Here is a 22644-nt window from a genome sequence, read left to right as displayed (position 1 = left end):
AGTACAACACCCACATGATCAAAGGTACACTGGGAAAGTCATTGGTTGCTATAATCTCTTCTGCTCCACTTTGGCCATGAAGTGATACCTTCCTGGAACAGCCTCACTGCAAGAGATGTGAGCCAAACTCCTCTGTGTAGAAGTACATTAAAGCCCAATCAAGTGGGTGTTTAAAAAAAAAAGAAGAAGATATTTGGCATCTTTTGGCATTGTTTATCAATAATTCCATAATAATAATAATATTATATAATGTAAATCAAGTTATCTGAGAGAGAGACAGACTTCTGTCCCTCCTCTGTGCTGAAAAAATTTAAAAAGGAAAGCGAAAGATAATCAGACAAAATAAATAAGAGTGTGTTTGTCGATGTGCAGTTGTATGATTTTTGCATAATGATATTAATATAGACTAAATGTGCAGAAACAAAGCTATAGCTGACATGCAGTGTATAAACCTACCTGCTATAAATTGAAGTCCACCCTTGTTTAATATTTGCAACTGTTTAATTGACTGAAATGCACATTTTAAGTTGCAATATATTCTGTATTAATCCATGGCTACAAAATGAACAAAACACATATTCAAATCTTTAATCTTATTTTCTGATTAACTGTCATTTTCTCCTGAAGCAGAGTCTGGAGGGATTCTGTCCCACCTTTAGGTGTGGGTTGTGTTTTCTTTGTTCCTACACTACAGGGTAAAAGCAGTGTCTCTGCCTCTTAATACTTGTCCACTATATTAACTTTGCTGGCCAATCACAATAAACATTTGTACATAACCATCACTTTCTTGCTTCTCTGGGCTGGAAATGAAAATTCAATTTCTTTTCCCAGTCAGAGAGAGACTATGCTGCTTTCTTAACACAATAATACATGACAGTGTCTTTTTATCTGCTCTGTGTCACCCTCTCTCTCTTGCTCTCTCTCTCTCTGTTTCTCTCTCTCTCTGTTTCACTAAAGAAAAAACTCAAAGGTGCAAATCACTCGTGTCCGTGTGGAAGACTCTGGCAACTACACCTGTGTGGCTCAAAACTCACTAGGACAAGAAAACACCACGAGTATAATCAGCGTGCAGATCCGTGAGAACATCTATGTGTCTGTCTGTCTGTCCGTCTGTGTTAAACAAGTTTACCATTAAGCTAATCTACTTTATTATTGTGCATCAATATCAACCCCCCCTCTTTTTTAAAAGGTCCAGTGTCTAAGAATTAGTGACATCTGATTCTAAACTACGGTGGCCATAGCGTATCACAAACATTCTGCCTCATTTGCATCGTAAGCATTCGTTTAAGAACACAAAATACACACTGACTGGTTTGTTTGTTGGGAACGTTGTTGTGTAAGATGACAAGACCTTGCCTAAAGTACACATAAGTCTATTCTATAGCAATTATCTACCTACACAAACATACTTATGGGTACTATTTTTAATTTCTGCCAATAAACTGTCCTAAATGTTCCACACTGGACCTTTAATACTTTATTCTTAAGCCTCACTTTTTTACATATTTAGAGTCTTTTCGTGAGAGATTCTCGGTCCTTATCCTAACATCCAGTGGGTGTGTCTACTCTTGTTCTGGTCAGTAAAATTTGATCACTCTATATTTTAACAAAGACTTGAGAGTTGTTATTACAGGTGTGTACTCGATGTGTGGGTAGGAAGTGTAGCCAACTGTACCCGGCTCTTTCCACTCATTAAACCCAGAAGTGGAGACTCGAGAGATTTGTCCTAATTTGATATTCACTACATTTGGAATGTCTGAGCCAGTACTACAGTAAAAGGGCCATCATTTCTGAACACCACAGTGTGACATTCTGTTGTTGTTTGTCCTCTTCTAGTGACCACCACCACCCCGTCTCCAGGTGTGAGTCATGCGAGGCGCTGCAACGAGACGGAGAAGACCTACTGCGTCAACGGTGGAGACTGTTACTTCATACATGGTATTAACCAGCTGTCCTGCAAGTAAGTGTGTTGTTCACTGAGTCCCCCCCCTCAGTCATCACTGTGTAGTTGCTCCCCCTGTCTCTCCTCCCTCCCTCTCTTCCTCTATCTTTCTCAGACACTCTGTCACTGGTCACTGCACTACCTTGTCTTCTGTTCTGTTCCCTGACCAGCCACAACATCAAAACAGATACCTGCTTTGGATGTTGTGGCTGATCAGTGTACACCTTCTGTCCACCTGGACATTGTGTCATATCTAATAGTTTTTACCAATTGTCACAGACTCAAGTATTGACCCAGACATTGTGTCTGCATGCATTTAAAGTATGTGGAGTCCTTCTCCAAAAGGATTGCTGTAGTTTACAGTGAGTGAGGTTTGCGAAGTTGTCACGGCGCCTCAGAAAATGCTTGTGGTGAGCAAAAGTCATCAAAAAGTGAGGAAATTCTGTCACGTTGCTGACACTGGTGTGAAAAGTGGAAATTGTATACAAGGTGTCGTCTGTGTTGTTGGTCACTCGGTTGGTATGTGATCACAAACTGCTCGGAATGCTGAGGACACATAGTGAAGCAAAGTTAGTAGAGCACAATTTTTATTATTCATCTCATTCAGTTATTAGTAAAAAAATTACTTGGCTTGTCTTCACTCAAATTGCTCAGTATCATAGTTTTTTGTCAATGTTTTTTTGTCTATTATTTTATTTTATTTTTTATTCTATGGACCTCCTGTGAGTCTGCAATAAAGATTAAATTGAAATTGAATTGAATATCACATCAAATCATTGCCACCTGTGTGAATTAACCCTTTATTTTCTGTAGCATTTACTAAATGGTCTGATAATTTTAACATCAGATAAAATCTGATTATTTTAATTTGATTTTGAGAAATGGTTCAGAGCACTGAAGCATGGACACTGAGTTGTCACGAAACCATATACCTGATGTTTTTCAAATAATTTTTGATTTTGTTGTGTCTTTTCACTTCATACCATTCTCTCTTTTCTGGTAAACGTTTAACTAACATCTATCTTCTTCACTGTTTGGTTGTGGGTTGGCGTGATGCTTGGAGCTGGAGGTAGCTATGAGACGTTGTAGCAAGAGTTGCTAATGAAAGTGATGGTGATGTGATGTGGTCATTTTGAGTATACTCTGTGTCGTGCCATGTTCCTGTCTCGACACTCCCCCGTCATATTCACAACCTATTAAGTTCAGAGTTGTGGATATCTTGAACACAACTTCCCTCAATTTTGAGTTGACATTTGAATGCAGCTTTAGACATGGAGAGTAACAAAGAGCTGCTCAGCAGTGGCAGGAAGTAGTTCAAAGTGTCCAGATGAAGGTGACCCTGCAAAGTTACCCTTCTCTTCCTGGACTCATATTTAATACGAAGTTTGTTTTCATTTTGGTGTCTTTTCCCTTAGCCATAGTCGACACACACATGCGTGTGATCATGTTTTTGTGACATGCTCAGTTTTGCAGTTTGCAGTTTATGAAATGTTCTTAGTGCTTTTGCTGTAAAAGAACTGACTGTTGTTCTAAAAGAAAGACTCCACTAAATCCTCATCATTCAGACTGTCCATCTTCTTTATGTTTTTCAGATTTGACTGACAACATATGTCACACAAGCTCACATAAACATATGAATACTTCTACTATAATATAGTATAGTACAGTATCATACAGTATAGTATTATATAGTATTGCACAGCACAGTATAGTATTATATAGTATACTATAATATAGTATTGTATAGTATACTATTATATAGTATAGTACATTATAGTATAGTATTGTACAGTACAGTACAGTACAGTACAGTATAGTATAGTATAGAAAAATATACCTGACAGAATATGACAAACAATTAAATATGTAATGACTTACACCCTGAATCAATGCCTGGATGTTTTGGGGTTCAGACTATTCAACAGAGAATACATTTTGATCATGATGATTATTATGATTGTGGAGTTTGAACAATTATTTCTGAGAGTTTTCAAATCTGTTCTGAGAAGTGCATTTAAGCCTCATTGTCTACTGCTTTATCCTCCACATGAGGTTTGCAGGGAGACTGGAGCTAATCCCAGCTGACATAGGGCGAAAGGCAGGAGGTTCACCCTGGACAGTTCACCAGTCCATACAAAGACAAACTACCATTCACTCTCAAATTCAGTCAATTTATTGTCTCCATTTAACCTAATGAACAATTTATGCATGTTTTTGGACCGTGGGAGGAAAACGGTGTATCCGGAGAGAACTCTTGGGCACACAGGGAGAACATGCAAACTCTACATAGCAATGCCCTTGGTCAAAACCAGGATTCAAATCGATGACATTCTTGCTGTGAGGCAAACATGCTAGCCACTGCTACCCTGTGTGTCCAGGTGCACAGAAGTAACTGACAAAAACTGAAGAGTACCTCACTTCCCTCACTTCCTCTAGAAAGATTTACAGGTGGGTGAGTGCAAAAACAGGAATGAATGTAGGAATATGGCATCGTATTAATAATTACTTGGTTACATTGCCTAGGCACACATTAAATTGTACAGTATAGCTTTTAGCTCAGTGCGTTGTTGTAACATGCAAACCGATTCTGCCTCTAAAGCGTTAGTTTAACCAACACTGTGAGCTTAAGTCCTTTTTGTTTTCCACTCAGTGAAGTGTGTGTATTTTAGATTAGAGGTTGTAATCTTTCACTTCCAGTTTGACATACACACTGGGTCATTTTGTAGATGTGTCGCAAACATTTCCTCTGACAGTGTGGATAGCAGATGGTGCGTATATTCGTGTACGATCAAGAGCTTTGCTGTTACGTTTCTGTACAACTGTATACAGTATATCTGCTAGAAATGTATCTGGAGATGAGCACTCTGCATTCCCCCCCTCTCTCTCTCTCTCTCTCCCCCTCTCTCTCTCCCTCTCTCTCTTATTCTCCTAATTTCTCTCTATCACTCATCTGATGTACCTTCTGGTCATTGCTGAAGGATAAATCTGGATTTTGTTCATGGTGCTGACAAGCAGAAAACTTTGTTCGAGAGGGTGCATACAAGCACTGTGAGCTGTGTACAGGGAAATTTAGGGGGCACAAAATGTCCAGGATTGTACACCGGCTTCTGTGCACGACATATTTAACACATTTAATGTCAGGCTAGTTGGGGGTAGCAGCAGACCAGTCAGCCGTTTCTGTAGAGTTACTGCAGCTTCTCAGCTCTGTCATCCTTTGTTGACCTGTCTGTTGAGGCCGGTGGATAACAGCATGTAAATAAGACTGCTGTCTGTAGACTGCCTGTGCTGCTTGTTCACTTCTGAAATATGTAGATGTCCCTCTCACACTCACACATGAGGACAACTCACAAATCTGTGCAGCAGCTGCAAATCAGTGCACTGCACATAACTGGCAGGCGGGAATAATTGTTAGTATCCCTGAAATTTGAGGTGGAACCCCGCTACACTGCAAAATGGAGTGTGTAGGTGAAAGTGGGGGACAGCACATACAGACAGGCACATTGATTAAAACTGAATGTGGAAGTTAAAGTGGAGAGCAACACATAAACATTCTTACTGGTTAGCTGCAAGCTTGGCATGTCTTGCTTATTCACTATTCAACTCAACCTGTGTTAAAGTTTCTATGTGGCATTGCAGAAAGCTCCTCTGTAAACTCTCGTCTGGCAGCTCAGAGAAAGCATCAGCTCTAGGTTGAAATGCCAAAGTCTCTTGGATCAATAAAGTTCATTTAATCTAATCTAATCTACAAAATGCCATGAGTTCAGGCTCGTAATGTCCATTGACATCAGTGTTTTTTCCTCTTAAATTTGATGAGTCTTTGGATAATGAAGGTAACAAAATGAATCACAGGCTTTGCCTACATTCACCTGGCTGGAGCAAAACGTGTGCTGGCTTTTTTTTTCTTCTTCTTCTCATGTTTGAGTCAGAGACAGAGCAGCGTAGTTTGAGAAAGGGAAAGCAAAAGCATCACAGGCAGATACAGAAACGGAGAGACGACGGGAAACGAGAAGAACAGAGAGAGACAGAGAGAGGGAGGGAGGGAGAGAAAGAGAGAGAAGAGGCAAAAGAGAAAAGGAATGATATACAGTAAAAGCTATATCAGCATAGGGCTGCTTCTGCTCTCTCTCTCTCTCCCTCCCTCCCTCCTTCCCTCCCTCTCTCTGCTCTATTTATAACTCTATGGGAAATTGCTGAGTGGGCTCTTCTGAGGGTTTTTGCTGTAATTGATTCAAAATGCAAGTTGTCTCTTTAGTGGTGTGAAAGAGGAGGAAAGGATACCCAGCTCGCTGTATGGACAGTATACTGAAGGTCCTTTAAACTGAAAGAATGGGTGAGAATTGCCAGAGAGCTTGTGTTTTCCTATAATAACTAATGAGGGCAGCGGCACACACACTATAATGCCATTACACTTTGGTTAATCAGTTGTTGGGATTCATCTATAGTATAATTCATTCATCTATAGTATAATGTGCACTGCAGTTGAGTTATCTGTACATACCAGTTCTTCATTTGACTGAAGTAAAAGCTGCTCTACCATCAGTTACAGCAGATAAGTGAATAAACCAATTATCCCTGGCTGGGGAAAAAAACACGACATTCATATAATTATTATAAGACACAATTCACGACATTTCATACTCTATAGAAACATTTATTTTATATTTAAGGACGTCATTTGAAGATGGGCAACATTACTGTGGTGGTTCCTCCCCGCAGTTTGAGATCAAGCTTCCCCTGAGAATGTGCAGTTGTCTTCTTTAACCTGCCTTTGTGTTTAGCACAGTTTAGCGTCTGTTTCTGTTCAGCTGCTCCAGTAGTTAGTAATATACTTTGTAAACAAACAAACTGACAGTGAAATAAGTACTTCTGAAAGAGTGTCTCTCTACGACTGTGCTGGGCGAGCAGAGGACCAACATGTTCACCTTATTTGAGTCTTTCTTCTCCATAATATCAGTTTTTCACACTTAGTAGATGCTCTTTGCAAGCACGTTACATTAACATCAGTATGTTATTATACAGTGCTTCACTTAATGAAACATGGCAGGGTTATTTAAAATTTGAATTGTGTTATACTTACTATTCAAAGTGTGTCTGTATCAGTAATGGAGGCCACTACCTAATCAATAATCTCCAAGTCACTGTCAACGACAGGTAGTGAGTTACTGCAACCTGCCATTGCAGTTACGGTGGCTCCACTAGATAGCGGAACACACAAATACTGTTGTAACTGTTAGTAAGTTCCAATGTTGTGACTTTGATGGCTGAGGCCAGAATATAAATTATATTTACACCGTGGTATCACTGATGGCTTACCACCAAGAGGCAACCGATCGTGACTTCACTCATAATCTGAATTCCCATTTTGAAGCCTATTTGATGATACCAGCTAGTGGCTATTCATATTTGTATTTCCTGGTTATCTTCAGGAGGAAACCACTCTAACTAATCCATGTTTATATATGTCCTATGCTTGGCACCAGAAAACAAAACACACACACACACATGCACACACACTGCTGTTGCACATAATCTGGAATCATGTAATCTAGGACCTTTTCTGTCAAAAACTGACCTTTCCAGGACCAATAGCCCTCATGGAGACCAAAACCTGGTCCTGAGGAGGCAGTACCTAATTTCTGAGGAACTGGTTAAGTTTGGGTTAGGTAATAACTGGTTCTGGTTAAGGTTTGGAATAACACTTTGTATACAGTAGACTGTCCAAATGAATGGAGGTGAATGGAGTGTCCATAAAAGGATAGCTGTGTGAACCCCTGTGTGTGTGTGCATGTGTGCGTTTTCTTTTGCATTCTCTTAATTTGTGAAACTCGGCTACGTGTGTCCAACAACAAAACAACAGAAGGTTGGTTTGGGAGTTTTTTTTTAGATGAAGGTTTGTGATGTGATTGTCCCGATGCTTCCACAACAAACGCAAAAATGTAATGATGTTGTTTTCAGTGTAGCCTACATCGATCCAGGTGCGTGAGCAAACAATGTATGCTGTTTTGATTTTGCTTGATTGTTCCTGAAATTTTATTGAACCTCAAGCCACATTTAAAACCATCCTGACTACAGATAACTCCTCGCTGTATCATTGTGAACTCATAGGCAAATCATTTGTACGCTTGTTAACATAACAGTAGCACAATTTCTATGATAATAAGATGATTCATTTATTTATGTCAAGTATTTTAAAGGCATGTTAAAGCTTCTCTAATCGATATCTTTATATTAGCAGTGGACCAAACCCACAGCGATGTATCATGTGACATTCTCACAGATATCATCCACCTAATTCTGAAGAGAAACCAGACAACTGTTTAAAGGTGCGGGGTGTAAGAATTAGTGACATCTAATGGTAAGACTTCAGATTGCAATAAACATAGGTCGCCCCAACGTTTTTCAAGGGTGTCAGGAAACTACAGTGGTCTTCACATAGTGCAGAGGATGTTGTTTTTTGTTTGTGTAGCAAGTTTCCACTTTGAAGTCCTCATGACCTGTAGGTTAATCTGCAAATATATATGTATGGAGTAAGGATTTTGTAACCATATTGATATATTTGTTGGATTAAGAAATGGACAAAATTAATGTTTATAATCTACTTTAGGGCTATTGTGTGTTTCGAGTGTGTGTGTGTGTGTGAGAGAGAGAGAGGAGGAGAGAGAGGGATAGAGATTAGCGACTGTATGATTGACCCCTCCTATTTCCTGCATCACCATCTCGTGACTCTCATGAGTGTGATGATGTCTCAGTTGTAGCAGTGATGTCATATTGATGGCAGTGACGTCACGGTATGCAGGTCATCTCTCTTTCTCTCTCTCTCTCTCTCTCTCTCCCTCTCTCCCTCTCTCTCCTCTCTCTCTCTGTAGTTGGTGGATTGTGCTGTTTCTAATCCTTCACCTCTCTGCTCTCTTATGTCTCCCTCCTCCTCCCCCTCCTCTCTCTCCCCCTCTCCTCTGTCTTGTGCACTTCTCCTCCTCTCTTTCCTCTTGTTTTATCCTCTCTCTTTTCCCTCTGTATCTTTAACACCCCCCCCTCCCCCTATGTGTCTTGTTTTCCCTCCATCAGGTGTCCCAATGACTATACGGGGGACCGCTGTCAAAACTCCGTCATGGCCAGTTTCTACAGTATGTCCATTTGCTCTTGTCTGTCTCCTTCCCACTGACGTATGGCATGCTACATTGGAGGGGTTGGATGGAGAGTGCAATGTGTGTGTTTGTATGTATGCTTGTTTGCAATCCTGTTATGTTCATTGGATCAGTTAATGTGTGTGTGTGTGTGTGTGAGTGAGTTTGCATGCCTCTGTGTCCACCCCCTCCTCTCCCTGTCTCCCCTGGTTCCTCTGTGGTTCTCCTCTGGTAAATAGAACAAGGTATTTTGCCATTTACACATGAGGTTTTACACAAAGAGTTTGTCCATGTTAAGTCTCACAACAAAGAAAGTTGTTAAAGGAGCCCCCAAAATGACAAGTCATCAATAAGTACGGTTATTTTCTGTTCAGTATTTTTAGGATTTAAATGACATGCAAAAATACTTCTTGCTTGACCCAGAGAACTACACAAAAGGAAACGGGGGAGACAGAGTAGTCACACAATACACATTACAGGAGGTTTAAGTTATTTGCTTTTATTTGTAGATGGTCCATTGGTGTTGCTTCCTTTTCCAACAGTAAAAACGATGTGGATAGAAACTGTAGTCTGAGGTTGTAAATCTTTATTGTGCACCCTTCGTAAACAAAGAGAAACAAAATATTGTATTGATTTTACTTTTTGGAGTCAGAGCAGGAGTGACAAGTGAAGGCTTTAAATGTAACTTTGAACATATGCCAGTCATCACTAAACCACACTGTTTCCAAAATCCAAATACTGTTGCAAGTGAATAAGCTTAAGATTTACAGTACATTTCAAGTCTTTAGGATGACGTATGAAAGCAGTATTCATGGTTATGCATCTGAGAACCAGATGTTGTATTTATTGATATCCTATCAGTGTAATCTGTGCTGAATCCAGAGATCGCAGTAAAACCCACACAAAAATGATTTTCACTCTGAGCATCCATGGATCATCTGACAACTCCTCTCACTGTGGCATGTAGCTAAATGCTGCTTGAAATTATTCAGGATTGACCGCTAATATGTTCAAAAATGACATGTCACACATTATGCTCCTTATCACTGTGTGATTGAATTAAAGGACTAGTTCAACATTTTATATGGAATACACATCACAAAATCCAGTTTTGATAGTGTAGTGATGAGAAAAAACGAGAAAACAAACAGTCTGGCTCTGTACAAACGAAGCAACGTACCAGCACTTCTAAAAAAAGAAATTGCAGCGTAACATGACCTACCTTTAGTTTCATGTAAAAACTTCAAGTTGTGATTTTACTGTGGGTTATGGGCTGAACCATTTCCTGGATTTCTTGTTATCGTCGTCAGGTTGCCAGGCAACAAGTAGTGCTGGTATGTTGATGCTTCGCTCTCTCTCTCTCTCTCTCTATCTGTCTGTCTATCTATCTATCTATCACGCTATCTATCTCTCAGAGCCATGTTGCCTTCCTTTATGCTAAGCTAGACAAACTAACTCCTATGAAGAATTCTCAAAATGTCAGACTATTCCTTTAAATCATAGTGATACAGAGGGAGCGTATTTTGTATTTCTGCTGTGATCACATGGGCAGTGACACTGAAACATCGGCTGTAATGTGAAGCACTGTCTGTTGAGAAGAACACATTCAGGTCGTTGTCCACGTGATCACATGCAGATGAAACAGAGGACAGGAAATGATGCTGTGATGACCTAAAATGTGTTCATGACTTAAACATTACTGCTTTATGCCATGTTTCTTGTTTTGCTGTTTGTCTCCTGTGGAAGATTCCACACTGATCAATGTCAAATGAAAACCAATGACATGTTTTATGTCTTTAGATCACACACTTGTATGTATACTTTATTTTTGACCCCACCATCCTGCCTTGTCTACATGCTGAAATCTGTCTGTTTGACGTTGTGCTTTTATTTTGCATTATGATGCTCTTTTAGTCAGTCGGAGGGACATCTTCTTTCGCTCTGAATCTGTATCGATTTGTCACTGCTTGCTTTTCTCGTGATACAGACACAAAGCGCTGTCAGAGCCGTAGAGCATGGGAGGTTTAGCGTGGACAGGAGATTGGCTGACTTTCCCGCTCGTTACAGCCAGTAATGCATGCAAAGACATGGAAATTGGGAATGCTGAGATGATTTCTCTGTAAATCATATGAAAGGTTATAATAGCTCTATGCAGCAGTAGTGGGAAAAGTGCTATAGAAGAGGTATGCTGTAATCAATATAAAGGCACACAACTGCCATTAGTCAAACGAGTTACAGCACCCACCCCCATTTGCTGTGCCAGCCTCATCGACTATACTGTGTTTTTATGTTGGAAAGTAACTCACTGCTTTTTATCTTTTGTTGTCTTGTTTTTTTTTTCCTTCCTTTTGTCTTGATTTTTTATTTTTGTATTTCTGTCCAATGTTGTTTACTACAGAAATGAGGTCTAGTAAATATAGCAGTAAGTGATGTGGCTTTTTGTCTTGCTGTCTTTGTCCGTCTGTCTCTGTCTCTGCATGCTTTTCCTGCCTGCTCGCTTCTCTTTCCTTCTGTCTTTGGTTCATTTTCTCCCTTCGCTTTTGATTTTGTTTGATTTAAGTTTTTGTTTCCTGTCATTTCTGGGGGTCACAGAGCTGAGGCTGTCTGAATTGTCTGTCTGTTACTGGACAGTACACATGTCAATCACTATGACTGACAGCACTGATTAACTTATATCCTGGTTCAGCCGTATGCAGGACATGAAAGTAACTGCTCCAAAGTGGACATTACACCTGACCCTATCTGTCTCTTTCCTTTTACCATGACTACTTTCTGTGCTGGCAGAGATTCTCAGAATTGAATTTAAGGGTATGCAACATTATTATTCATTTTGCTGTGCTTAAAGGGTTTGCCAAGATCCTCTCACAGTCACACATTATTGTGCCATCTCCTTTCTAAAACCAACAACGAGGTCTCTTTCAACCTGTCCCTCTTTTTCTCCTGCCCACTAACCTGGTGTTAAGACATGTAACCTCCCCTCTCTTTATGCACTCTTCTTATAGTCTGTCAAATTCTGAAAAACACACACTGAAAAGTGACAAATAACCATCATTGGAACAAATTGCAGAGGTGAATTCATACAATTAAAAGTTGTGTTCATTTGAACACAGAGCAAGTTACCTTCCTTTGTCTTTAAGTCAAAGAATATTTCACATCATTAATGAAAACAGGTTTCTGGCTCCGAGCTTTGGCAACGTGCACATTGGCTTCAGCAGCCTGTCGAATACAAACATGCAAGCTGCGAGTATTTTTGCAACGCTTTGCCAAAAGTCAGCAAAAGGCCTGACCACATTCAGTAGTCTGTCCATATTACTCTGTCCATGATTGACTCAGTGTCAGAGTGGAGAGCTTGTCTGTCCTATATCATGATTACTGGTGGCTCCTCTGTGCCAGCGAGCTCTCCTTCCCATTTCCCTTTGCCTTTCTGTATCAGTAGCCTGTGACACACACACAATGCCGGGCCAAAGCTCTCGTAGGCTTGTCAATCCCGAAAGAGGCCCTTTATTTATACACCCCCCATCAGCCCCCTTCCGCTCTTTCAGTGGCGTGTCTAGAGCATATTTAGGGAGAGTAAAGGGGGAAAGGTGAGGTGATGAATTAGGTAAAGGGGACAGTGTTTGATTTAGCCAAACTGTCAATCTGTTAACAAAACAAACAGATAAATATATTTTTCTCTTTTCATTGTTTTAAACCTTATAGGATCCACAGATTGATGATAAGTTAAGTTTCCATTTGTTCACTAGTGGGTAGCTTCAATGTTTGTCCAAACTAAAAGGAATACTGGAAGTGAAGGTACAAAAAACGAGGTATTCCAGTTTTTGTTTATAAAGGGACAAAGTCAGGCTTTGATTGGTAAGGGTCCCCTTCTCCCTGGACTTTCCTTCTGGACACGCCCCTGCTCCCTTTTTCTCTACACCTTTTCCCCCTCCGCTCCCTCTTTTCCTTTTTCTGCTCCTCCTTCCTCACCATTTTGCTTTTCTTCCTTTTATTCTCCCCTCTTCCCCTCGTGTTTCGTTCTGTCTGTTGCTTCCTCTGTCATTGTGTCATGGGCTTGCCATTCCGACACAGTGTTACGCCACAGTGGGCCCCAAAATCTGAGTTAACCACAACTCCATTAGAACTTAGTTTACTGCAGTTAATGTGTTTGAATTTAAACCCAGTCCTCACTGCATAAAAGATGACATTAGCAAAAAATAATTTCATGGTGTGAATATACAGTAGTTTAGTTCAATAACTGTACATGGAAGAACATACATCGTCTTTGATGATGGTTACGTTTTTGCACATAAACAACTCAGATTTTGGTTAAAGGGCTAAAACAACTAAATTAATAAATAAAAATTGAATAGCTGGCTGATAGCTGGTGATGCTACTCCTAGGCACGTATAGGTGCACTCCAGGACACAGTGACATCACTATGGGGTGTGATTCTAACTTTAGCCGAGTGGATGTACGATGTCAGAAATGCTTGTTGTGATTAGAGGTGATGCTTAACCTGAACATGTTTAACCAGAGAACACAGCAAAACAGACTAGTGTTATGTTGTTATTTCATTGAAAACAAATGGTGCCATAGGGTGCACAATATCACCCGTATTGATTTTTGTGAAAATTTGAACTTGATAACTTGCCAAAACCAGGATCTGCACGATCATATTTATATCAAAAATATAGATATCTACATTTCATTTTGACTAATGACGAAATAAATCCAGACTTTCCTGCATTTCTCTTCAAGTTCTGTGAATATCAAACTTTTACCTCAGCCCCAGGCCACTGTGGCGGTAATACTTAAAACAACAAAAACCTTCCTTTTCGTTTTTTCATGTGAGTGACCTGTCTTTGTTTTCATCCATATTGGCATGATGCATTCAGATCCCAGCCACAGCCATCTGTAGCATCACATCCCCATGCCCATTGTAAAATCACTGGTATAGGGACAGCAGGAAGTCTATGTCAGGATGTAGGTTTACATCTCTACTCATCATAATATACTTATATGAGTTTGTAGAATTGCACCTGTGACATAGTAGCACTGTATGACTGTAGTATAGTTAAATCTGACAGAAATGTGACATAACAGAGCAAGAACAGTTAGAGGCAGCACAGGGAATGGGATGGCAGCAGATGATAGTGAGATAACTGTTTCTGTAGTCACTGTCAATGGAGAAACACTCATGCTGTTTTTATGTATGTGTTTATTTATTTTGTCTGTGTGTCTGCTTTACGTGATTGCGTGTGTGGACGTGGATGTGTGTTTGCACGTGTGTGTGTATGTGTCTCCATCCACAGAGGCTGAGGAGCTCTACCAGCGGCGGGTGCTGACGATCACAGGCATCTGTGTGGCGTTGTTGGTGGTTGGCATCGTTTGTGTGGTGGCCTACTGCAAAACCAAGTATGTGTCTTTAAAGTAAACGTAAGTCATAAAAAGGCTCAAAATCTTCAGAATAATCTAATATAAGATACATTCTCATGTATTAAAGTGGTGAGAGAAGACCTGTCCGCATCTTTAAGTAAAGGTGCCATTACAGTAATCCAAATTTTTCCAAAGGAAAAGTCCTTGCTCTAAGTAATTATTATTAGTTCCCTCCTTTTTACTACAATAGTTTTGTGAAACATGTTCAACCAATATTTGAAATACTCATAATTTACTGTATTGGTTTCCAAGAAAAACCTGGAGCGGTGTTATATGCTTTTTGTTGGAAGAAAGAAGAAACAGAGTTCTGTTCTATTTAAATCATTGCCTTTGTTTTTTTAAGGTAACTGAAATGCTGAGAAGCTTAGAAAGATTAGAAGAAAAAACGGTGGAGATAAATACAATATTTTCCTCCTGCAAATGTTTGGAGTACAAGTAGCATTTGTTGAAAACACTCAAAGTACCTAAAAATTGTACTTGAGTGTTATTTAGAACTCTTATTTCAAAGTTAATTATTCGGTTGTATGAAGTATGATTGTTTTTGTTTGACCTGCATCCAAAAATACTAATACAAATGCCACATACATGGTTTTATAAAGATATTCACTTAGTGTGCTGATTGTGTGTACTCTGTAGTGGAAGTGTCTGTAATGAAAGATGAAAGGTGAGCAGTAAGGAGAGAAAAAAGAAAAGCAATGTCATTCTGTAGATTGATCATTTTCAGGTCACTTATTGTTCCTTCATCACTATCATCCATACAGAAAGCAGAGGAAGAAGATGCAGAGTCACCTACACCAGAACCAGAATCAGTATGTGGAGCAACCCAACCGTATGCTGCCCAATGGGCCCAACCATCCCGGGCCTGGTCCTGAGGAGATCCCCATGCATGACGTAAGTCCAAACAAAGATAATCTGTAGGTTTTGTCTGATTGTCTGAAGTGATTAAATGGAAGGAAAGTCTTGTTGAATTTATCACATTGTAACTTCATGGTTAGGGGAAACATACACAGAGGCATAAATGCTCTTGTTATTTGTTTATACTATCAAGGAACAGGAATAATGTTATCAATTATCAACCTATTTTATATTAAGTTGGTGCCAGATTTGGGGCAGTTTCTAAGCTGTATCATAGAGATTTTAGAGACTGTGTGAGAATTTAGTTTTAGCCTCTGGTAACGACCATTAACAATAAAACAGTAGCAAATAATTTACTATTATCTTTTAGCCAGCTCAAACTATTCTTAATGTCTTCTGAGCCAAAGACCACCTACAAAATAAAAAATACTCTAGGGACCCCATCATGAAATAGTTTAACATGTACACTGTTTGATTATGAAATAATGCACTACTATATTTAAAATTACAAATCTAAAATGAATTTACTGTGCACTGTACTTTCATGAATGCTGAGGCAGAGACAGAAGTAGAAGACAGCAAAACTAGATGTAAATTTAATCCAAACAAACGACAGGAAGACTCAGCTGGTTCATGTGTCCTTAGGTAGGGATACTGATGGGCTGTCTTCAGCTTTGTCACTTTGATTTAACTCCACCAAGAAAGCTCTATTAGCCCTAAGAGCAGTTTTGTGTAAATAAAAGAGTTGGAACTATGGCGGTACTACGCTGACAGATGTTACAGAGAAGGCAGAAAAAACCTACCATCCTGTGTGAGACATAATAGCCATGAGTCAGCATAATGTCCACAGTTAGGAGACAGACATGATGAAATAATTGCTATTGATAGGCTACATTATCAGCACATGCCAACGTGTGCACCACAGAACGGCAGACACTCGCTCTTCTCTGATAACATGGCTGCAGATTCTAGCCGCGTAACAGAAGGCTCACCTGGTAAAAATCTAATCCTACAGTCTATAATATCTTAAGAATATAATATACAACTGCTTTTTCTCCCCTCATGAAGTTCTTTGAGAATGATATTACATCACAGCACACAGGAAGTGTTCACCCATTGCAGAAGTTTAAATATATTATCCTGTGATTTTGCTGTGTGATATTCTTTGTTCAGTTTTACCTCAGTTTGTGAAACTCACTAAATGAGGCAGCAGTAGACCAGCAGCTCCTGTGTTCCCATGACATGTTTAGTTGACAGGGACCATTTACAGAACCAGGTCTATACCAGAGTTAGCTGAATAGCAAATGTGCATCTGTGGTCCCTGGGCAGGGAGTTAAAAGACAGTAAAACACATACTAAACATTACAGACAATATCAGCAACAAGACAACAACAGCAACAACAACATTACAGATATATATGTGTATTCATATTAAATTTATAATAATAAATAATGAAAACAATTTTTAAAAAATTATTAAAACTGTTAAAGGTTGCACAGTCTCTAATATGGAGTGGGATTGATTTCCATTTTCCAGTTGCTTGGATGCTGATTGCCCAAAAGTGGTCTTCCTAAATTTGGTGCAACAATTACATTGGTTTGCATGATTGGGTGGCATTTAGCACCACGCCACAAAGTCAGTGTTGATAATGTTTCAGTACAGTACAGTAACTACTCCTTTAAACACATAGGAATCTTTTAAAGGGCAGATGTCACTTGTGTTTTTTTCTATGTGCTGATTGCAGTACGTCTCTGAGAGAGTCCCCACGACAGAGTGTGTGGTCAGCCACGGGGCTGAGGGCGCCGGCAACTACGCAGGCAGCCGAATGTCGACCCGCTCCCACCACTCTACCACTGCCTCACACGCATCGAGGTAAAACCGACATGCACATCAAAACAAGCATGTGTACATGTACTGTAATCCATATTTATCTTACAAGCGCCATTTTGATTTAATATCCCTAGTATTTTGGTGGTGGGAAAAAAGGGCTAAGGGGCAGAATGAGATGTGAGTTTTGAAATACTGGTCCTTTGTCTTGTTGTAGTTGTTTTGAATTGATATAGAATGACTCGTAATTCCACAAGTTTTATTATTAATATGGTCATGGTGGGACAATGTCTGAAATCAGTGGGAATTCACCTCTGCAAGACAGGTAAGACTTTTAAGGAGGCGTACACAACTTTGCCACAAGAGGGCATAACAGTAACTTTACAAAACATGGAAAGATGAGCTCCTGAAGCGACAGGCACTCCCACTGCTGTTGCTATAAACCCTGATCATAGTGGGGGTGGGGGGATTCCACCTTTCTGCCCACAGAAGTTGAATTAACTGACATTGATGATGCTGTTGTGGTACACTTCACAAAAAAATTCACAAATCAAATCAAAAAGTCAATATGGTTCAGTGTAAATGTGCTGTACAAATCAGCTTTAACTTTACTTTGACTGCTTTAGTGTCAGTTTGAGTAGAGCTGCCCAGCTGGTTGTTATGTTTCATGAATCATATGACCCTGTGTTTCTTTATCACATTAAATATGTAACATTTCTGGATGCATGATATAGGACTTTTTGCCGATGTCCGATATGCCGTTATATCGGGAGTGTTTGGGCCGATAACCGATATATGCGTGATTTTCCCTGCGCCAACTGCAGAGGTCATTTAGTCTCTCCTGTAGTGAAATTAACATAATATTTTGCTTACTCAAAATAGTTGCAGAGGACACCAGCATAGAAGTCAAGGAGGTTGCAGCCTATTTAGCCTTATGTTGCAGTCAATCGTCTTATGGTTGTTCTGATAATATCGTGCATCCCTAATTACAATGTCTAAAGACAACAAGACTACTGTTAAAAACATTTTCCAACACTCTTTAAATCCATAGAAAAAACTTATTTCTATTTAAGGGAACACCATTTTGTCACCTTTTAATGTCCTTGCTTGCTTTACTGTCCCTGCTATAACTTTTTGGGAGAGTGAGGAAGGAAAATGTGTTGTCTTTTGTTTTCATTTTATTGTGTATATTGATCACTAATGGGTCATGACTATTCATTGCCCTTTTGCTGCGTGTTCTGCCGTCAAAGCTCTTCCTGTAAAACATGAGAGCTTTCAGAAACAGATAATTCCCCATGTCTGCAAACAAGGTTTTTTGTTATTATATTGATTGACTGAAATTACATACTATGTGTTTATGTCTGTTTGATATCAATGTCATGTCATTGTTTTTGTTGTTTTTGTTTGTTTCTGTGCCTGGTCTTAATGTTCCGCAGTATCCTCCTCCATCTTCACTGCTTTTGTAACCTTTTGAAATTCTTGTCTAAACGCGCACATCTGCAGACACGAGGAGCAGACATGGAGCATGGAGCGAACAGAGAGCATGAACTCAGACTGCCAGTCAGGTGGGCTGTCCAGCTCTGTGGGAACCAGTAAGTGTAGCAGCCCAGCATGCATGGCACGGAGGGCGGCCCACTGGGGCTGTACGGACACGTCTGGGCCAGGGATGCAGTACGGGGATTCTTATGATTCTTTAAGAGACTCACCTCACAGCGACAGGTAGGTGAGGGGTGATGGTATGTGTGTCATGAGAAACCATTGCCTTTTTCAACATTTTGTGCTCACATGCTCTTTGGCGACCCCAAGTGGCAGCAAGTCCTTATGACGTTTTCAACAAAGTAATTCACTGTCTAGATATAAATCCAACTCTACTAACCTGAATGTGAGGAGATAATGAAATACAGCCCTTCAATATTTTTATTGATATTTAGAATTTTGTCTGTAAAAGTAAAAATCCACTCTCTGTGTTTCATTCTGGATTCAGTTGTTCAAGAGTCATTTATTTATTTTTCACAGCTGTAAATAACTGTGGTGTTCACACTTCTCTTTCTCTTCCTGATGTAGTCCTTCAGTCTTTTCCTACAACTCTCTCATGGAAACAGGCTTTACTACTGTTGTAGTCAAGACCACACAAACCATAACCAAGTCTTTTAGGGACCAGAACGAGTCGAGAGCAGGAACAGTAATGGTCAGCTGTATTGGAAAATAATTGTTTATACAATATTAATGTATTAGCTGTGGAATCTTTTTTATTTATATTCTAATTTGAGCAAAACACACAGGGTATGTAGTATATTTGATCTGTGTATATACAATTTTAGGTGCATTAATTAATACCCACTCTCTGCAGTCTCTCATGCAGGTGAGGGAGTGGTCAAGTCAAGACATTTACGGGGTAGTAGTTGTTATCTATTGTTGACTACTCATGTTATTGGTTGCATTTGAAAATAGTAGTTCAGTACAAATAAATCAGTGGACCTAACAGGTGAGGAATCAAAAATCTGAGCTCTTGAACGATCTGAGTACAATGTCCATTGTCCACTGTTCATTTTTCGACATTTAATAACTTTTGAAAGAGTTTGTAATTATTAAGTGTAGAGCTTCTGCAAGTGACCATTTGGCCAGTTGGCTGCATTGTCTTTCAGGTATTTGCATGCTTTCTGAAGACCTGCAAGTGTGGTGAACTGGAAACACTAAACTCACCTGAAGTGTGGATGTTTCCTCATTGCATCTCAGTGCTTTGCCTGGAGGGTGTATGCCTCCTCTTGTCCAGAGCATGCTGGGTTTTAAGAACAGATGGATGGGACTCAGTGTCAGAAACAGTGTCAATCAAATCAAAGAAGTGGTTTCTATCCCCTGTCTTTATATCCCCCTGATTTCATTATATTCATATACAAAAAATTTCTATTGACGCGATGATCACTGGCAAACACACAGGAAATGTAAGACTGTAGGCACAGGATGACAAGAAAAAGAAGAAAAATATATACTTGTATAAACGATTAAAAAAAACAGTATCAGAAAAATGTAATAAAAAAAAACTAGAATAAAATTTAAGCTAAATGTACAGACTAAAATATAAACCTATGTTTAAATATAAACTTAGACTAAACATTTGAATTAAGTATAAAAAACAGCAATACAATCTTAAAACAGATTTATAGTAAGGCAAGAATTCAATTGCACGATTGCACGATTAATTTAAACTCGAAAGTTGTGGGTTTGGTTCCTGGCTGCACTAGTCTACATGCCGATGTGTCCTTGTGCAGGACACTTAGCCCCCATGCTGCTCCTGAGCGTGTGAATGGGTATGAAAGATGAGTGAAAATGCGCTGCACATAGATGCGCTGTATTAAAGTGTGAGTGAATGTGTGTGAATGATTGAATGGCAAAACTTTAGCCGAAAGCAGCTTTGAGTGGTCAATGGAGAACACATCCATTTTTATTTACAGTGTGTGTGTGTGTGTGTGTGTGTGTGTTGTATAGATGTATAAATGAGTCTGTGCCATCTTTGTGGTACTCTGTCGTGATGCTGTAATGATCTGTTGTCACTCCTTCTGTCCAGGTATGTGTCAGCGCTGACCACGCCTGCACGTCTGTCTCCAGTGGAATTTCACTACCCCCTGTTGCCGCCCCAGGTGCCCACTTTCCAGATCACCTCGCCCAACACAAGCCACGCCCTCTCCCTCCCTCCTGCTGCTGCTGCCTACCACAGAGATGACGACCAGCCACTGCTACAATGCCCTGAGGTATTTTGGCAAAAAATATACTCCATGCTGTCAGGTAAAGCCAAGGCTGATCACGTTAGAGAGTTAATAATTCAATAACAATGTATATCGCAATATACATTTATTTAATTGTAATTTTTGCACTTGGAGTTATCACACATGTAATCACTTTGGTTCCACATAAGAAGAAGACATACAAAGCAATTCATAATAAGAATTAATAATAATGCAGTGCGTTATCTCTTCTGTCTGTATTTCTGAGCATGGTGGTATTTGGAAGCGTTGTTGTCTGACAACATTCCTGCACTGCACACAGGATGTGATCATTTTGCCTCAAGGCTGACGGCGCCAAGGAGGAAATACAGCTAGTAACGCAAGACAGTTCCTGTAGGTTTGGCTGAAGACATAAAATGAAGTGTCCTCCAAAAGTTTCAAGAGTGAATCCTATTGCAATTTGATTGGTTAAAGTAATTTGGTCATTACTGTGAATTCTTTACGTTGGCGGACAAAAAGTTATGTCCTTTACCTTAAAATACAGTTAAGTAATTCATAAAAACAATTTAATTGCACCTGGTACTAAAAATGTATTGTATTGTACTTTTTTGTGGATTGTGAAAGTCTCTAACACCTTCTTGTTGAAAGTAGGTCAAACTGCGAGTGCGATGGATGAGACGGATCACTTCTCTTTGATTCTCAGCGTGTACCTGTCGCTCAGCTGCGTCTCATTATATTAACCGCTTACACACCGGCTTCTACCTGATTATTGTACATGTTTTTGTCTTTGCTAACAAGGCTGTCTATTACTTCTGATGATCTGCAGATTTGTTTTTCACAGTCATGTTTTTTTTTTACTGTCATTCAAACATGGGTATGTCTTTGTTGAGGACTACTTTCTGCTGCTGTAGTGAGGATTTATAGTAGCAGTACAGTGACTTTGATGTATTTTTCAATTGCTTTAAAAAACAAAGCTATGTGACATAGAGGAATTGGCTACTACATATCAGACTTTAGACAGACAGTACCTGTTATTAGGGATGACTAATATCCAATATTGTTACCGCAGCATTTGTATCTTTAGATTATAGACCCGTCAATAGATATATTTAACTAACTAATTTCTTTTCTTCTCATTACTAAATGAATGAGTAATCAGACCGTGTGCATTTCAGACACCATTGTTATATTGTATCTTTCTTTTTAAACACAGAACGACATATAGAACTATATAGATTATATACATATATATATAGATTTCAAAGAGACTTGGGTCTCTCACGTGCCAACCAGGTCATCAACATGGGTGACTGCCATCCTGCATGCAACAAGAACATGTAAACATCACATCAACAAAAAATCCACCTGAGAATGTCCTTAGAAACTCAAGACATTCACATTTGTCATGAGAGAGAGAGAGAGAGAACAAAAGCTTCTCTCCATCTTCAGCTACTATGTCAGTCTCTCCTACAGTATCTGACTGACTGCAGGCAAGTGACTGTTTCACGCGCATCATTCTGGGCTTTCATGTTGGAGGTCAGCAAAGAAACTTTCGTTAACCTCGGCTGTATTAATCGCAAAGATTAGCGTGTTAACTTTGACAACCCTAATAGAGTATTATATCTGATACAATCTTGTGTCGATGCATTTATCGGCAGAGACATGTGAAACATTCATTCAAACATGGTTACCATCTTCTGTGTTGTCTCTTTTGACTGAAACAAGAGTGCGCCACCAACTGGTCTAGCATGTGCAGTC

At 39.5% G+C, this 22644-nt stretch overlaps 1 protein-coding gene across 2 annotated transcripts in view; it reads left to right on the top strand.

Annotated features, from left to right (window-relative positions):
- nrg2b (neuregulin 2b) overlaps positions 1–22644 on the top strand; it is a 47134-nt gene that overhangs the window by 22230 nt on the left and 2260 nt on the right. The window contains exons 3-11 of one of the 2 annotated variants that reach the window (XM_044040456.1): positions 958–1076; positions 1837–1960; positions 9008–9066; positions 11851–11874; positions 14358–14460; positions 15243–15372; positions 17082–17209; positions 18668–18883; positions 20730–20913. In XM_044040456.1, the coding sequence (XP_043896391.1) occupies positions 958–1076; positions 1837–1960; positions 9008–9066; positions 11851–11874; positions 14358–14460; positions 15243–15372; positions 17082–17209; positions 18668–18883; positions 20730–20913 (1087 nt within the window). The remainder of the gene's footprint in view (positions 1–957; positions 1077–1836; positions 1961–9007; positions 9067–11850; positions 11875–14357; positions 14461–15242; positions 15373–17081; positions 17210–18667; positions 18884–20729; positions 20914–22644) is intronic. The other variant, XM_044040457.1, reaches the window with a different exon arrangement.

Source organism: Solea senegalensis, linkage group LG12, assembly GCF_019176455.1.
Source record: "Solea senegalensis isolate Sse05_10M linkage group LG12, IFAPA_SoseM_1, whole genome shotgun sequence".
NCBI classification, from domain to species: domain Eukaryota; kingdom Metazoa; phylum Chordata; class Actinopteri; order Pleuronectiformes; family Soleidae; genus Solea; species Solea senegalensis.
The sequence above is the reverse complement of the archived record's forward strand: the minus strand, read 5'-3'. Positions and strand labels throughout refer to the sequence as shown.